Here is a 14,258-nt window from a genome sequence, read left to right on the forward strand (position 1 = left end):
AAGGAGCCTGTCTCAGTATATGAGGTCAGGGATCAAGGCTCCGTGTCAGGAGTCTTTGCCTGTTCAGTTATCTCCCTGGCCTTCTGTACCTTGTTTTACATAAAGAGTGTTCTATATTAGTGAGTCGCTACTTTCTCTAATAATGAAACACTAAAAGAAGGTTTTTCATTGTTTTCTATTGAGTTATATTTACAGTAAAAGCACGTCTGAAATGTCTGATTCAGTTTTTAAAAAACTATCATTTCTGTGTATGTATGTGTGAGTATGTATCTGGGGATTAGAGCACAACTTTCTTTGGTCAGTTCTTTCCTTCTACTTGTATGTGGGTTCTGAAGATCAAGCCCAGGTGGTCAGATCTCATGGTGAGCACTTTACATAGTCAGCATCCTATCATCCTCCAGCTCAATTTTGAGCCTCTTTTTGTTTATCTTTCTTTATTTTTATGTTTAGTAGTACTCAGGATTGAACTCAGGGCCTCATGCATGCTAGACAACTAGTCTGATAATGAATTCAACCTGTAAACCCTAACTTTAAAAATTCTTTATGCAACTGGGCAGGGGTGGCACATGCCTTTAATTCCAGCACTTGGGGAGACAGAGGCAGGCTGATCTCTGAGTTTGAGGCCAACCTGGTCTATAGAGTGAGTTCCATCCAGGTCAGCCAGAGTTACACAGAGAAACCCTGTCTCAAAAAACTAAAAAGAAAAATTCTTTATGGAAAATGTACCACAAAAGTGTAAAATCCTTAACTAGACAATCAGATATTTGTGTTTGTGCACATTTGTAATTGTTTAGTTAAAAATGTACTTCTGTGTGTACGTATGATTGTGTGTGTGCAATTTAATGCATATTCACATGGAGGTCAGAGGTAAATGTCTGGTGTCTTCCACTATTGCTTTGCGCTCTATTTGTTGAGACAGGGTCTCTAACTGAACCAGGAACTCACTAACTGCCTATTCTGGCTAGCTGGTGAGCTCCAGAGACCTACGTGTCTCCTGTCTTCCCCACGGTTACAGTGCTAGGGTTAGGGACATGAGCAACCGACCCTGGTTTTTATGTGGGTGTTAGAGATACAAACTCAGGTACTTGTGCTTCTATGACAGGTATTTTACCAGTGGAACTAATCATCCCTCAAATATACATTTTAAAAAATGTATTTTACATTCAGAAGCATTACATCCTGTGACATTTTAAACATGTTTTTATGTTTGCTTTTTTTTTTTTTCAATGCAGTTTATTCAGGAACCTTGAACAATCATCTGACCCTGGGGTTATGTTTGCTTTTGTTATTAGGTATCACAGTAATTTGATAGCTGCAAAGAAAAAGGACTTTCTGCACAAGGTATGAAGGATAAACCTCTGTGTTAAATCACCATTTTTATAAATAATCAAATATAGATATATGAAATGTGTTAAAAATAAAAAGGAAAGGGATAATAGATGTTAATGACTATTTTATTTCTTTCTCATTAGGCAAAATCAGAGTTTAATTTCAACAGCAAGGTCTGTCGGGAATTTAATTACTATCTGACAGCTATGGTTTGTTGCCTATGGACATCCAAACCATTTGCAAAAGGACTATTCATTGATCTGCAAATCTTAGAAGACACAGGAAGAACAGAGTACAAAAACAGCTTAAATTTAGTCCACCATCCTTCTCTATTGAGCTATGCAGCTTTTTTTTTGCTACAGGTAAGTGTATTTAAAGTGTTTTTAGATGTCCTATGGTAATACTGACTAGGAAAATAGGAAATATTATATTTGAATTATAGGGCACATTCAGATGTTTCAGTGCTAACAGAATTTTGGTCATGGTGCTAGGCTTTAAGGGCAATAAAGAAATCTCTATTCTCTGAGAGAGCTTGGGCTTGTTACAGACAGATTTGTCAACAAATTACTATAATATTGTGCGGTGAAGAGAGACCAGGTGCAGTATAAGAAAGATACTTAGTTCTACTTGAGTGTGGTGGTGCCACCAGGTAAGGAAAGGCTTCATAGAAAGAAGCTCCTGTATATCCCTCTTAAGATTGAAAGTGGAAGTTAGGCAATGTTTTTCAACTCTTCCTCGAAGCTTGCTGATTTACTGTATTGAAGATAAGTGGGCATGGCAGGGTGGGTGTGTGTCTTCCCAGATGATTGGCAAGATTATCATTTTCAACCTTATTAGTGACTTGGGCACTATTCATTGGTATGCGTATCACATGCTCGATAATACAATGTTAGGATTACAAATATGCTGGAAGAACTTAGAGTCATAAATCTTTTAACCAGTTAGAGCATTGAGAATTCTAACAATGAAAACAACACAGAGTTATGGAAATAATCATTGACTAGATGTCTCAAATATACATGTAATGAGTAAGAGCCATCTGGAGGTTACTCTCAGAGTACAGTGTGTAGTTGGGGAGACTGTCAATAAACAGCTTTTGTTTATGGCTGAGGCAGGAAGAGCAAGAGTTCCAAGCTGGTAGCACTCAAAACCAAAACCTCAAACAAAAGCAAACACCAAAAAAGGTTTGTAGTGCACATGGGAAGCTGAGGTTAGAGGTGAGGAAAGTTGTAAATTTGAGACTAGCCTGGGACACATAGTATGATGTCTCAGAAATGAAGGAAGGAAGGAAAGGAAAGGAAGGAAGGAAAAGGAACAGCCAAAGGACAATGTGAGGATTCCATTTTTCTCTATATTTTTTCCAATGCTTATTATCAATATATATATATATTTGGCTATACTAAAGGGTATGAGCTAATATTAATTGTGATATTGACTTACATTGCCATGATAACTGGATAGTTAGCACTTTCAACACTTATTCTCCATTTCTATATTTTCTTTACAAAAATTATTCATCCCATTTGTTTTTGTAAGTGAGGATTGATCATCTTATCCCAGAACCTCTTCTTGTTTAGCTTCTTTAGGTTACAGAATTTAGTATGTTTGTCCTATCTTATAGGTCTACTGTCCACTTATAAGTGAGTATATACCGTGTGTGTCTTTCTGTTTCTGGGATACCACACTCAGGATGATCTTTTCTAGATCCCACCATTTACCTGGAAATTTCATGATTTCCTTGTTTTTAATTGCTGAGTAGTATCAATCCTCACTTAGAAAGACAAATGGGATGGACATTGGAGGTAGGAGAAAACAAAAAACAAAAAAAAAAAAAAAAAGGACAAGAGCCTACCATAGAGGGCCTCTGAAATACTCTACCTAGCAGTGTATAAAAGCAGATGCTGAGACTCATAACCAAACCTTGGGCAGGGAGTCATATGAAAGAAGGGGGAGTTAGTAAGACCTGGAGAGGATAGGAGCGCCACAAGGACCAAATATATCTGGGCACAGGAGTCTTTTCTGAGACTGATTCTCCAACCAAGGACCATGCATGGAGATAACTCAGAACCCCTGCTCAGACGTAGCTCATGGCAGTTCAGCATCCGAGTAGGTTTCTCTAGTAAGGGGAACAGGGACTGTCTCTGACATGAACTCAGTGGCTGGCTCTTTGACCACCACCTCCCACCCCCAACTAAGGGAGGAGCAGCCTTGCCAGGCCACAGAGGAGGACATTGCAGCCAGTCCTGATGAGACCTGATAAACTAAGGTCAGATAGAAGGGGAGGAGGACCTCTCCCATCAGTGGACTTAGAGAGGGTCAGGGAAGAGATGGAGGAGGGAGGGTAGAATTGGGAGGGGATAAAGGAGGGGGCTACAGCTGGGATACAAAGTAAATAACCTGTAATTAATATAGAAAATAAAAATTATAAAAAATATTCAGACCTTTTGTTCCTTTGTGTGTGGTGAGTGTGAGAAGTAACTCTGGCTGGCCTCATACTTGCTATCTGACTGAGGATGATCTTGAAATCCTTATCCTCATGCTCCCAACTTCCAGGTGCTAGGGTTATAGGCTACCGCACTGACTATATGAAAGTTTCAAAATATCGATTCTTCATATGACAGGAAATGTATAATATATTTAACATGATGATCTCTAATTTCATTCATTTTCTTGCAAATGATATAGTTTCATTTTTCATGGATGAGTAAAACTCTAGTGAACATATAAGCTCTCTTTTTACTGCTTACTTCCCTATAAAAATCTCTGAGCCACTGTTTTAAGCATGGGGCAAAGTAGAAGCTTCTAGTCTTTGATATACCCCAGCCAGCACTGGGCTCTCTGCCTAGTGAACATGCTGAGACAAAGATGAACACTCTGCTTTTCTTGGATGTTTGCAGCTGGAATGTAGCCTTTCTCCTAAGGTTGAGGTTTTAGGGGAGAAAGGGAGCCTTGAACACTTAGCTGTACTCTCCAGGAAGCAGCAGGTCATAGATCCAGTGTCTCAGACATTTGCTGTTCTAATTGAGGTTTAATAGAAATTCTTCTGTTAATTTTTTATCAGTTTTTATCTTTTTTTTGAGACATACTTCCTATGTAGTCTAAATGGGCCTATAACTTAGAATTTTCTTGTCTTAGCCTCTCAGGTACTGAGATTACAGGTGTGCACCACTGTGTCCATATAACAAATGTTCCTGAATAAATGTCTCAAAACAAACTAACATATAAAAACATTGGACACCATTACATGGCTCAAATATGCCTTTGCTTAATAACTTTGATCTGGGACAAGGTTTTTTGTTTTGTTTTGTTTTTTAAGATTTTGGGGTTCAAAACCAGTCTCAAATCTTAACCCTTCTACATCAGTCTCCTGAGTTCTGGAATTAAAGATAAGTACTGCCATACTCAGTTACCCTTACCTGCTAAATAGGAATGATAACATATACTTGATTATGTTGTAAATAGACATTTCATGATCTATGTGAATCTCAGTATGCTTGGCATATAGTAATTGCTTGGATAGTAGTAGTTATTATTATGGATTGATTAATTTGCATCACAGTTCAAGAACATTTTGAAAATTGTTTTTTATCATTAGTCATTGTTTCTCAATACTTGAAAGCTATGCTTCAAGACCAAGGACAATGCCCTCCTCAACAGGGTTTACAGTGTCTGGGGGCAATTTTGGTTTTTACCAGTTGGAGAGTGGACATGCTGACATCTAGTGGCTGGGAGCAGAGATGCTGTTAAACATCTTGGTGCCCAGGATATTCTCTGAAGACAACTTTGTGGTCATTATTAGTAGTCTATTTTGAAAGTGTTTTGATATCCTATATCCAACATGGTTTTTGTTTACTGTTAGTATATAAAAGGCTGGTTTAATCTTTTTTGTTTGCCGTTGTAAAATTTAATATAAATAAAAGCAATTCCTTACTTTTGATGATTTGCTTTTAATTGTATTAAGATCTACTATTTTATACAATGCTTCACATATATGCAAGTATTCTATTGGATAAAGCCTTTAAAAGTGGGACTGCTTTCAAAGGTACATTTTCTAAGAGATTTGGGGGTATTGTTAGTTTGCTTTTAAGTAGAAGTTATATAGTCTTATATATCCACCAACAATGAATGGATGCTTATTTCTCTATACTCTCTCAATACAATTGCAGCTTCTATAACTCTTAGTTGAAAAATTGTGTACTGAATAAGAGGTAAAATAGATTTTTTTTCTTGAGAGACAGAGCATGAATGAGAGACACTTAGACTATTCAATGTTCTGAGTAGTGAATATTAGAAGGTTAGTAACTTATATACTGTTTTAAGTCAGAAAGTGATTTTCAAAATATCTAATGAAGGTTCATTCTAAGGTGAAAATTTAGCAGCATAGAGAGTATATCTGGCAAAAAGTGAAGCTGTTTTTCTTTTCTCTTGCTACTGTTTCTATAGAGTTCAGCAAACACGGTTTAAAAGTAATATGGTAAGCTGGGCAACTATCTAAATACTGTACTGTTTTGGTGTTGGTTATAACCTCTGATTTAATTCTAAAGTTTTACCTTACTGGTATATTCAGTTGTAAAAATTTCAAATCAGTGAGATTCTCTGTATTAAATGCCTTAGCCCTGGAAGTACTTTCATTAAAAAAAAAAAAAAAAATTGACATTTATTTATTTATTTTTGTGTGTTGTATTGGGGCAGGTCATTTTAATTTTTACATTTTTCTTTCTTTATTAATTACACTTTATTCCCTTTGTATACCCCCTGTGGTTCTCTCCCTCTTCCCATCCCAATCCTTCCCTTCCTCCACCCTCTGCATGCATGCCCCTCCCCAAGTCCACTGATAGGGGAGGTCTTCTTTTCCTTCCTTCTGATCCTAGTCAATTAGGTCTCATCAGGAGTGGCTGCATTGTCTTCTTCTAAGGCATGATAATGCTGCTTCCCCCCTCAGGGGGAGGTAATTAAATAGCAGGCCAATCAGTTTATGTCAGAGACAGTCCCTGTTCCTATTACAATGGAACCCACTTAGAGACTGAACTGCCATGGGCTACATCTGCGCAGGGGTCTTAGGTTATCTCCATGCATAGCCCTTGGTTGGAGTATCAGTCTCAGGAAAGACCCCTGTGCTCAGATTTTTTGGTTCTGTTGCTCTCCTTGTGGAGTTCCTGTCCTCTCCATATCTTACTTTTTCCCACTTCTTTAATAAGGTTCCCTCACCATCTGCATTAATAGTCTGCAGGGCAGAACTTTTCAAAGGTCCTCTCTGTCAGGCTCCTCACTTGTTCCCTCTTTTTTCCTTCTTCTGATGTCCAGCCTCTTTGCCTTTCTGGATAGGACTTGAGCATTTTAGCAAGAATCCTCCCTCTTGATTAGTTTCTTTAAGTGTACAGATTTTAGTAGGTTTTATCCTATATTATATGTCTATATGAGTGAGTATATACCGTGTGCATCTTTCTGCTTCTGGGACAGCTCACTCAGGATGATCTTTTCCAGATCCCACCATTTACCTGCAAATTTCATGATTTCCTTGATTTTATTGCTGAGTAATATTCCATTGTGTACATATACCACAATTTGTGCATCCATTTTTAAGTTGAGGGGCATCTGGGCTGTTTCCAGCTTCTGGCTATTACAAATAAGGCTGCTACAAACATTGTTGAGCAAATGTCCTTATTGTGTACTTGAGAATCTTTTGGATATATGCCTAGGAGTGGTATAGCTGGATCTTGGGAAGCTCTATTCCTAGTTGTCTGAGAAAGTGCCAGATTGATTTCCAGAGTGGTTGTACAAGTTTACATTCCCACCAGCAGTGGAAGATGGTTCCCCTTTCTCCACAACCTCTCCAGCATGTGTTGTCTCTTGAGTTTTTGATCTTAGCCATTCTGATGGGTGTAAGGTGAAATCTTAGGGTCGTTTTGATTTGCATTTCCCTGCTGGCTAATGAGGTTAAACATTTAAGTGTTTCTCTACCATTCGATATTCCTCTGCAGAGAATTCTCTGTTTAGCTCTGTACCCCATTTTTTCATTGGATTACTTGATTTTTTTGCTGTTTAACTTCTTTAGTTCTTTATATATACTAGATATTAGCCCTCTGTCAGATATAGGGTTGGTGAAGATCCTTTCCCAATCTTTAGGCTGTTGTTTTATTCTGAGGACAATGTCCTTTGCTTTACAGAAGCTTTTCAGTTTCATGAGATCCCATTTATTGATTTGGGGCAGTTCTTATAAGCTGTGGCACTTGTATGGCAGTCAGAGGAAAAAATGTAGTAGTTTGATCCCTTTGATCCCATGGCTTCCAGGAATTGAATGGAGGGCATCAGGCTTAGTAGGAAACACTTAGCCAACTTGTTAGTTCCTCTTGGATATATATTTGAATATGTATAGAGCCTACATAAAAGACTTTTTAAGTTCTTTTTTAGTTGTTTTTGAGACAAGGGCTTAGCAAAGTTTGAAAAGACATGGTTAACACCTATCTGTTCAAGAATAAAATAAGAAACAGTGGGAAGATTTTTCCAGCATAGTTGTAATACAATGAGCAAATGTTTAGTAATGATGACTGATTTCTTTGTGGAGGATTGGATTTTTTTTATAAGTGGGATGAGTGGAAATAGGGAACAGCAACCAGGGCATTGCTGGCGTCTAGACGAGATCCTGATACTGACTTTTGTATAGATGGTTCCAATGGAGACTAATAGAAATGGACTGGACTGCTTTAACATGTGTTCTGTGCAGGCAGGACTGCTGATGATAGTTTGATTGATGGTAGGAATAAGGAAAGGACTTTTGTTTGGGTTAACGTGATTCAAATTATTGGTAAGAGGAATCCTAGTGAAAGAACTGGAGGTATTGTCTTGTTATGGTTGAAGGCAAGTTGCAACTGTGTCTTAACCTATTTAAGTTTCAGGTGACTATAGATACTCAAGACCAAAATGTTAGGAAGATAATTTGATGTAGGGCTTGGAGCACAAGGAGAAAGGTTGGAAGTTAGAGAAATAAAATATGGAGTTGATGAGCATGCTCTGTATTTCATCATTTCCCAAATCATGTTTGGTCACTCCCATGTAATATCAGAAATCAGGATGGGGTTTGTGATCATTTCCAACTAGGTAGCAACCACGAAGTACTTGCTCTTTGCTGTTTGAGTGTGCACAGGCAGCTTGCCATCAAACTTGATGAGTTATAGTAGCTCCTTGAGCCACTGTGTTAATCCTCCAAAAACAAAATGGTGAAGATAAGAAACAGAAAAACATACACATTCCAAACTTGCCTGAAGCAGGAGCCAACAATCTGTTTGACCTTTAATATTGTTAGGCTCTAGGAAACTCCTACAGGTGACAACATCCATAGATGCTGAAGTCTCATCAAGTGATGTACTATTTTTGTATAACCTATTCATTTCTTCTTGTATAGAGATGCTCCTTGACATAGGTTGATATTTTGTCCTACTAGGTCCATGATAAAGTTGAAGTGTCTTAAGTTGAACCATCATTAAGTTGGAAGCTGTCTTTAGTTTAAGTTATTTCTGAATTGCTTATGCAGTACAGTGTACTTACATGTTATATGTTTTTATATGTTTATTGTAATTACTTAACTAACCATTTCTTTTTTAATGTAATTTTTTAAAATATTTTTTTTATTTTTAAATAATTTTATACATTCACTTGTATCCCAGCTGTAGCCCTCTCCCTCTTTCCCTCCCAATCCTCCCTCCTTCCCTCATGTCCTCCCTGCCCCCTTCCGAGTCCACTGAGACGGGGTGTCCTTCTCTCCTTCCATCTGGCCCTAGCTTATCAGGTATCTTCAGGATGGTTGCATTGTCCTTATCTGTGGCCTAGCAAGGCTGCTTCTCCTTCGGGGGGAGGGGAAGCTTAATGTAATTTTTTATTTATTACAATTTATTCACTCTGCATCCCAGCTGTAGCCACTCCCTCATTCCCTCCCAATCCCGCCTTCCCTCCCTCATCTCCCATGCCCCTTTCCCAGTCCACTGATATGGAATGACCTCCTCCCCTTCCATCTGACCCTAGCCTATCAGGTCTCATCAGGACTGTCTTTCAAAGTCTTCCTCTGTGGCCTGTTAAGGCTGCTCCCCCTCAGGGGGAGGTGATCAGAGAGCCAGCAACAGAGTTCATGACAGAGACAGCTCCTACTCTCCTTATCAGGGAGCCCATTTGGAGACTGAGCTGCCACAGGCTACCTCTGTGCAGGGAGTCCAGGTTATCTTCATGAATGGTCCTTAACAAACCATTTCTTAATTATTTATTAAGTATCCAGTAGAGAGTAAATTTTGTGTAGTATTGTTACACTAACAGTGCATAAATGCTACATGAACAATGCTGAAACAGAGTGCCATGAGGAATTATAGCAGGGCATGCCAGGATATCATTCCACTTATATGCACTCAGCATACCTCTCAACACAGAGCAGATTCAAGTTTTGAGTTCTGAAATTTTCTGTATATTCCCCAAATAGTTTTGATTTTAGGTTTGATTATCCATAGATGTGGACAGCAACCTTTACTTTTATATAACTGGGATGCTGTCACCAGTAGCATTTAGATCTTTAAGAAATGCTTCGTTACCCTGCCCCTCCCAAACAATGCTTTTGCCAGTGGGCGAATACTTGCTAGCATATGTTTATAAAAATGTTGTATTTTTGGTTATGTTGCTCACTTTGTGGGACTCCTGTCCTCTCCAGGACTGGGCACAGGGGTCTTTTCTGAGACTGATATTCCAACCAAGGACCATTGATGGAGATAACCTAGAACCCCTGCACAGGCGTAGCCCATGACAGTTCAGTGTCCAAGTGGGTTCCACAGTACTGAGAACAGGGACTGCCTCTGACACAATCTGATTGGCCTGCTCTTTGATCACCTCCCCCTGAGGGGGGAGCAGCCTTACCAGGCCACAGGGGAAGACAATGCAGCCACTCCTGATGATACCTGATAGACAAGGATCAGAAGGAAGGGGAAGAAGACCTCTCCTATTAGTGGACTTGGGGAGGGGCATGCATGGAGAAAGGGGAGGAAGGATGGGACTGGAAGGGGGGAGGGAAGGGTTTATGGGGGGTACAAAGTGAATAAAGTAATTAATAAAAATTAAAATAAAAAATATGTTGTATGACAAAAATACACTTATACCTGAAACAACTTGTTCAGGATTACAAAATAAAAATGGTAAGTATGATGAAAAAGTGTTGTTGAGGTGAAGTTAAAGCTCTGAGGCAGAGTACCTTGCTAGCATGTGCAGGGCCCTGTTGATCCCTAACACTTCAAAAACAAAGCAAAAACTGTATAGCAAAGGTATTGCATTGTAAGAGTTTAATATGCAGAATTTTCTGTTAGTAATATTAAAGAGCAGTCATGTCTGAGAATATAGTGATAGTTAAATCCAAGTAAATATTTAGAGTTTCATAGCATCTACTGTAATACTGCTTACCTCACCAGATTCTTTATTTCTTTTTAGTGCTTTTTAAAGCTTTTTTTAGTTTAGCATTCAAAGTATTATGCTTCGTTATTGCATTTTTTATTTTATTTTTTTGTTGATCTTGCTTCTCCCTTTCCAACTACCCTGCTTCTTCTCTTGTATCCTCCCCTAATATCTCCCATCCACTTGATGTCACATGTATTCTTTTTTTATTATTTTATTACTCTCTTTTCCTTTCTTCCCTCCTACTGTAACATCCCCATTTCCTAGTGCTTCCCTTTCTATTTTTATACCTGCTACACACATATATGTACATGCAGAAATTAAAATCTAGGATTTTAGGGTTAGAGAGATGGCTCAGTCAGTAAAGTGCTTGCAAGGCAACAGAAGAACCTGAGTTTGATCCTCAGAAGCTGCATTTAAAAAAAGCAAGGGGTGGCATGAACTCAATGCAGGCTCTCTCATCACTGGCCCCTTGGGGGTGCAGCCTTATCAGGCCACAGAGGAGAACAGTGTAACCAGTCCTGATAAGACCTGATAGGCTAGGGTCAAATTGAAGTGGAGGAGGATCTCCACTATCAGTGAACTAGGGGAGAGTAATAGTGGGAGGAGGGTGGGATTGGGAGGAGATGAGGGAGGAGACCATAGCCGGGATACAAATTGAATAAATTTTAATAAATGATGATAATAATAATAAAAAAGCTAGGTGTGCCCTTGTAATCCCAGTGCTAGAGAGGCAGGTGGGTCACTGGGGCTGCATGGCTGGCCAGCCTACTCTAATCGACAAGCCCCAGGTCACTGAAGAGATGCTGTCTCAAAAACAAGTTGCCTGAGAAACCATACCATAGGTTCTCTTCTGGTCTTTACATATATGCACATGAACATATGCATACAAATATAGACAAAAGAGGATCCACGTAGGAGAAAAGACAAAGTGTTTGTCTTTTGAGTTTGGATTATTTTGCTTTAGATGCTAATTTATATTCCGCCCATTTTCCTGTACATGTCATGATTTCTTTTTTTTTTTTAAATTGGTGAATGAATTCAGCTGTGTGACTGTACCACAGTTTTTTAATCCATTAAACTGTGGATGGATATAAAGAGTATTTTCTATTTCCTGACTTTAATGAGTAATGCAGTAATAAACATAATGATTACCATAGTGGCTATAGCCATTTATTCTCCAACAAGCAGCTAATAAGGGATCCTCTCCAGTGTTTGTTGTCATCTCCTTTTTATATGATTGTGATTTATTTTTATTTTATGTATATGGAGGTTTTCCCTGCATGTTTATATGTGTACCACAAGTATGTCTGATGCTCCAGGGGCCATAAAATGTCTGATTTGCTGCAACTGTAATTATAGTGTTGAACAATCTCTAGTCTCATGTTTTCTTAATAGCCATTCTGACTTAGTTGAGATAGAATATCAAAGTAGTTTTAGTTTTCATTTTCCTTGTGGCTAAGGATGTCAAATGTAAAATGTTTATTAGCAATTTGTATTTTTTCTTTTGAGAATTTTCTGTTTGGTTTGTTACCTTATTGATTGATTGATTGGATAAATTGTTTTTGCGATGTTTTAATTTTTGCAGTCCTTTGAATATTAGCTCCCTGTCTAAAATTTAGCTGGCAGAGTTTTTCTCTGATTCTGCAGATTATATGCTCATAGTTTCCATTGCTGTACAAATGTTCTTTAAGTTCATGTAACCCCACTTGTCAATTCTTGGGATTATTTTCTGCTCTGTTGGACTCCTTTCCAGAAAGTGTTTGCCTATACTTGTATCTTGAAGTGTTTTTTTTTTTCTCTAGCAGTTGAGGAATTTCAGGTCTTACAGTGAGGTCTTTGGTTCATTTTGGATTTATTTTTAAGGTGGGTGAGAGGTACGGATCTAGTTTTTTATTCTTCTGCATGTGTAAATGCAGTTTTCAAAGCAGCTGTAGTGAAAACCAAAAATCCTTTTCAGTATATTGAAATAAGACTATAAACCAACAGTAAGAGAAACTACACAGATACCTGGAGACTGAAGAATACATTTTTTAATGTATTGAGGAAATTTTAAAATTCCTATAATCAAATGAAATCATATCACAACCTACCAGAACCTCTGGGATACAGCTAAATATTTCTGGGGCAGGGAAGCTGTAAGTGTTTACTTAAAAAAATCCTAGTAAGGTCTGGAGAGATGATTCAGTGCTTAAGAGCACTTACTGATCTTTGCAGACGACCCAGCTTCTGTTCCCAGCAGCCACATGGTAGCTCACCACCATCTGTCACTCTGGTTACATTCCAGGGGATCCAATGCCCTCTTCTGGCTTTTGTGAACATCAGGCACGCATGTGATGCACTTATATACATTCAGGCAAAAAACAAAACACAATATCCATATACATAAAAAAACTCACAACTTTTAAAAAGCAAATAAACTAGGGATTTTAAATAAAATAATGATGTACCACAAGTTTCTAGAAATGTAGTAAATGGCAAGAAATAATGAAGAGTAGGGCAGAAATAAATAAAGTAGAGACTAAAAGAGCAAGTAAAGCCTCAGTGAGACAAAAAGCTGATTCTCTGAATTGATAAACAAGATTGGTAAGCCCCCCACCAAAATAACTAAAAATAAATAAATAAAATCAGAGATGAGCCATGTTTTATTACAGTGGACTCCAGTAAAATCCAGAGAGGACCGATCAATATGGAAAACTGAAAATGTGTATGTGTCCTTGAAGGTGAAATTCAGACACATTCTTTTTTTTTAGGGTAAATGTCTACCGTCAATCACTACTTTAATAATTAAGTACAAGCTAAAAAGAAGTCATAGGTTAGCTTAACTTAGGTGCTCAGTTATCCAGTATACCTTTATTGTTCCCCTATTTGTGCTTTTAGGGAGAAGGAAATACAGGGAGGTATAGTGAGTGCTTATTGAAAAGGAAACCCAAGATGATGCTTGAAATAGAACCTAGCAAGATGAATCAGAGTATGGAGAGCCATGGTTATTATCTGATGACTTGTGCTAACCTGGTGTGTTCATCTCTATGATTCCTCACTTCCTTTTTTTTAAGGAGAGCCCAGAAGAAAGGACGGTAGACCTGAGCTCTATTCGGGTAAATAACTTTACTTTCATCACAGAGGGATTTCATGCAGCTTAATCAACAGATTTTCTATGCCTTTACTTTTTTTAGTCTTAGTTCGACGGCCTCCAAAAAGTGAAAATGAAATGTTGGCCTTCATAACACAGTTGAATAATTTTCATCCAGACTTATTGGCATACACCTTCATTGTTGCTAGGATATAACTCTTCATAGTTTGATTCTTGCTATTCTGATTATTCATTGTCTCATGTAGTAGTACAGGTGTATGTATCTAAAATGAACCTGATGTAAGAACAACATGTACAGTGTTTTCACTATCCTAGAAAATCCTCCTGGTACACAGCATAGACAGTGAGTGACAGAATATCTTTTGTGTCATCTATTTTAGATACTAAATTTCCAGAGTATGAGAATGGTGGTGCT

At 38.1% G+C, this 14,258-nt stretch overlaps 1 protein-coding gene across 3 annotated transcripts in view; it reads left to right on the plus strand.

Annotated features, from left to right (window-relative positions):
• Cenpi (centromere protein I) overlaps positions 1–14,258 on the plus strand; it is an 88,184-nt gene that overhangs the window by 40,820 nt on the left and 33,106 nt on the right. For 2 of the 3 annotated variants that reach the window (XM_021626199.2, XM_060374545.1), the window contains 3 exons: positions 1,293–1,341; positions 1,473–1,691; positions 13,806–13,847. In XM_021626199.2, the coding sequence (XP_021481874.1) occupies positions 1,293–1,341; positions 1,473–1,691; positions 13,806–13,847 (310 nt within the window). The remainder of the gene's footprint in view (positions 1–1,292; positions 1,342–1,472; positions 1,692–13,805; positions 13,848–14,258) is intronic. The other variant, XM_060374544.1, reaches the window with a different exon arrangement.

This window comes from Meriones unguiculatus, chromosome X, assembly GCF_030254825.1.
Source record: "Meriones unguiculatus strain TT.TT164.6M chromosome X, Bangor_MerUng_6.1, whole genome shotgun sequence".
In the NCBI taxonomy this organism is placed as follows: domain Eukaryota; kingdom Metazoa; phylum Chordata; class Mammalia; order Rodentia; family Muridae; genus Meriones; species Meriones unguiculatus.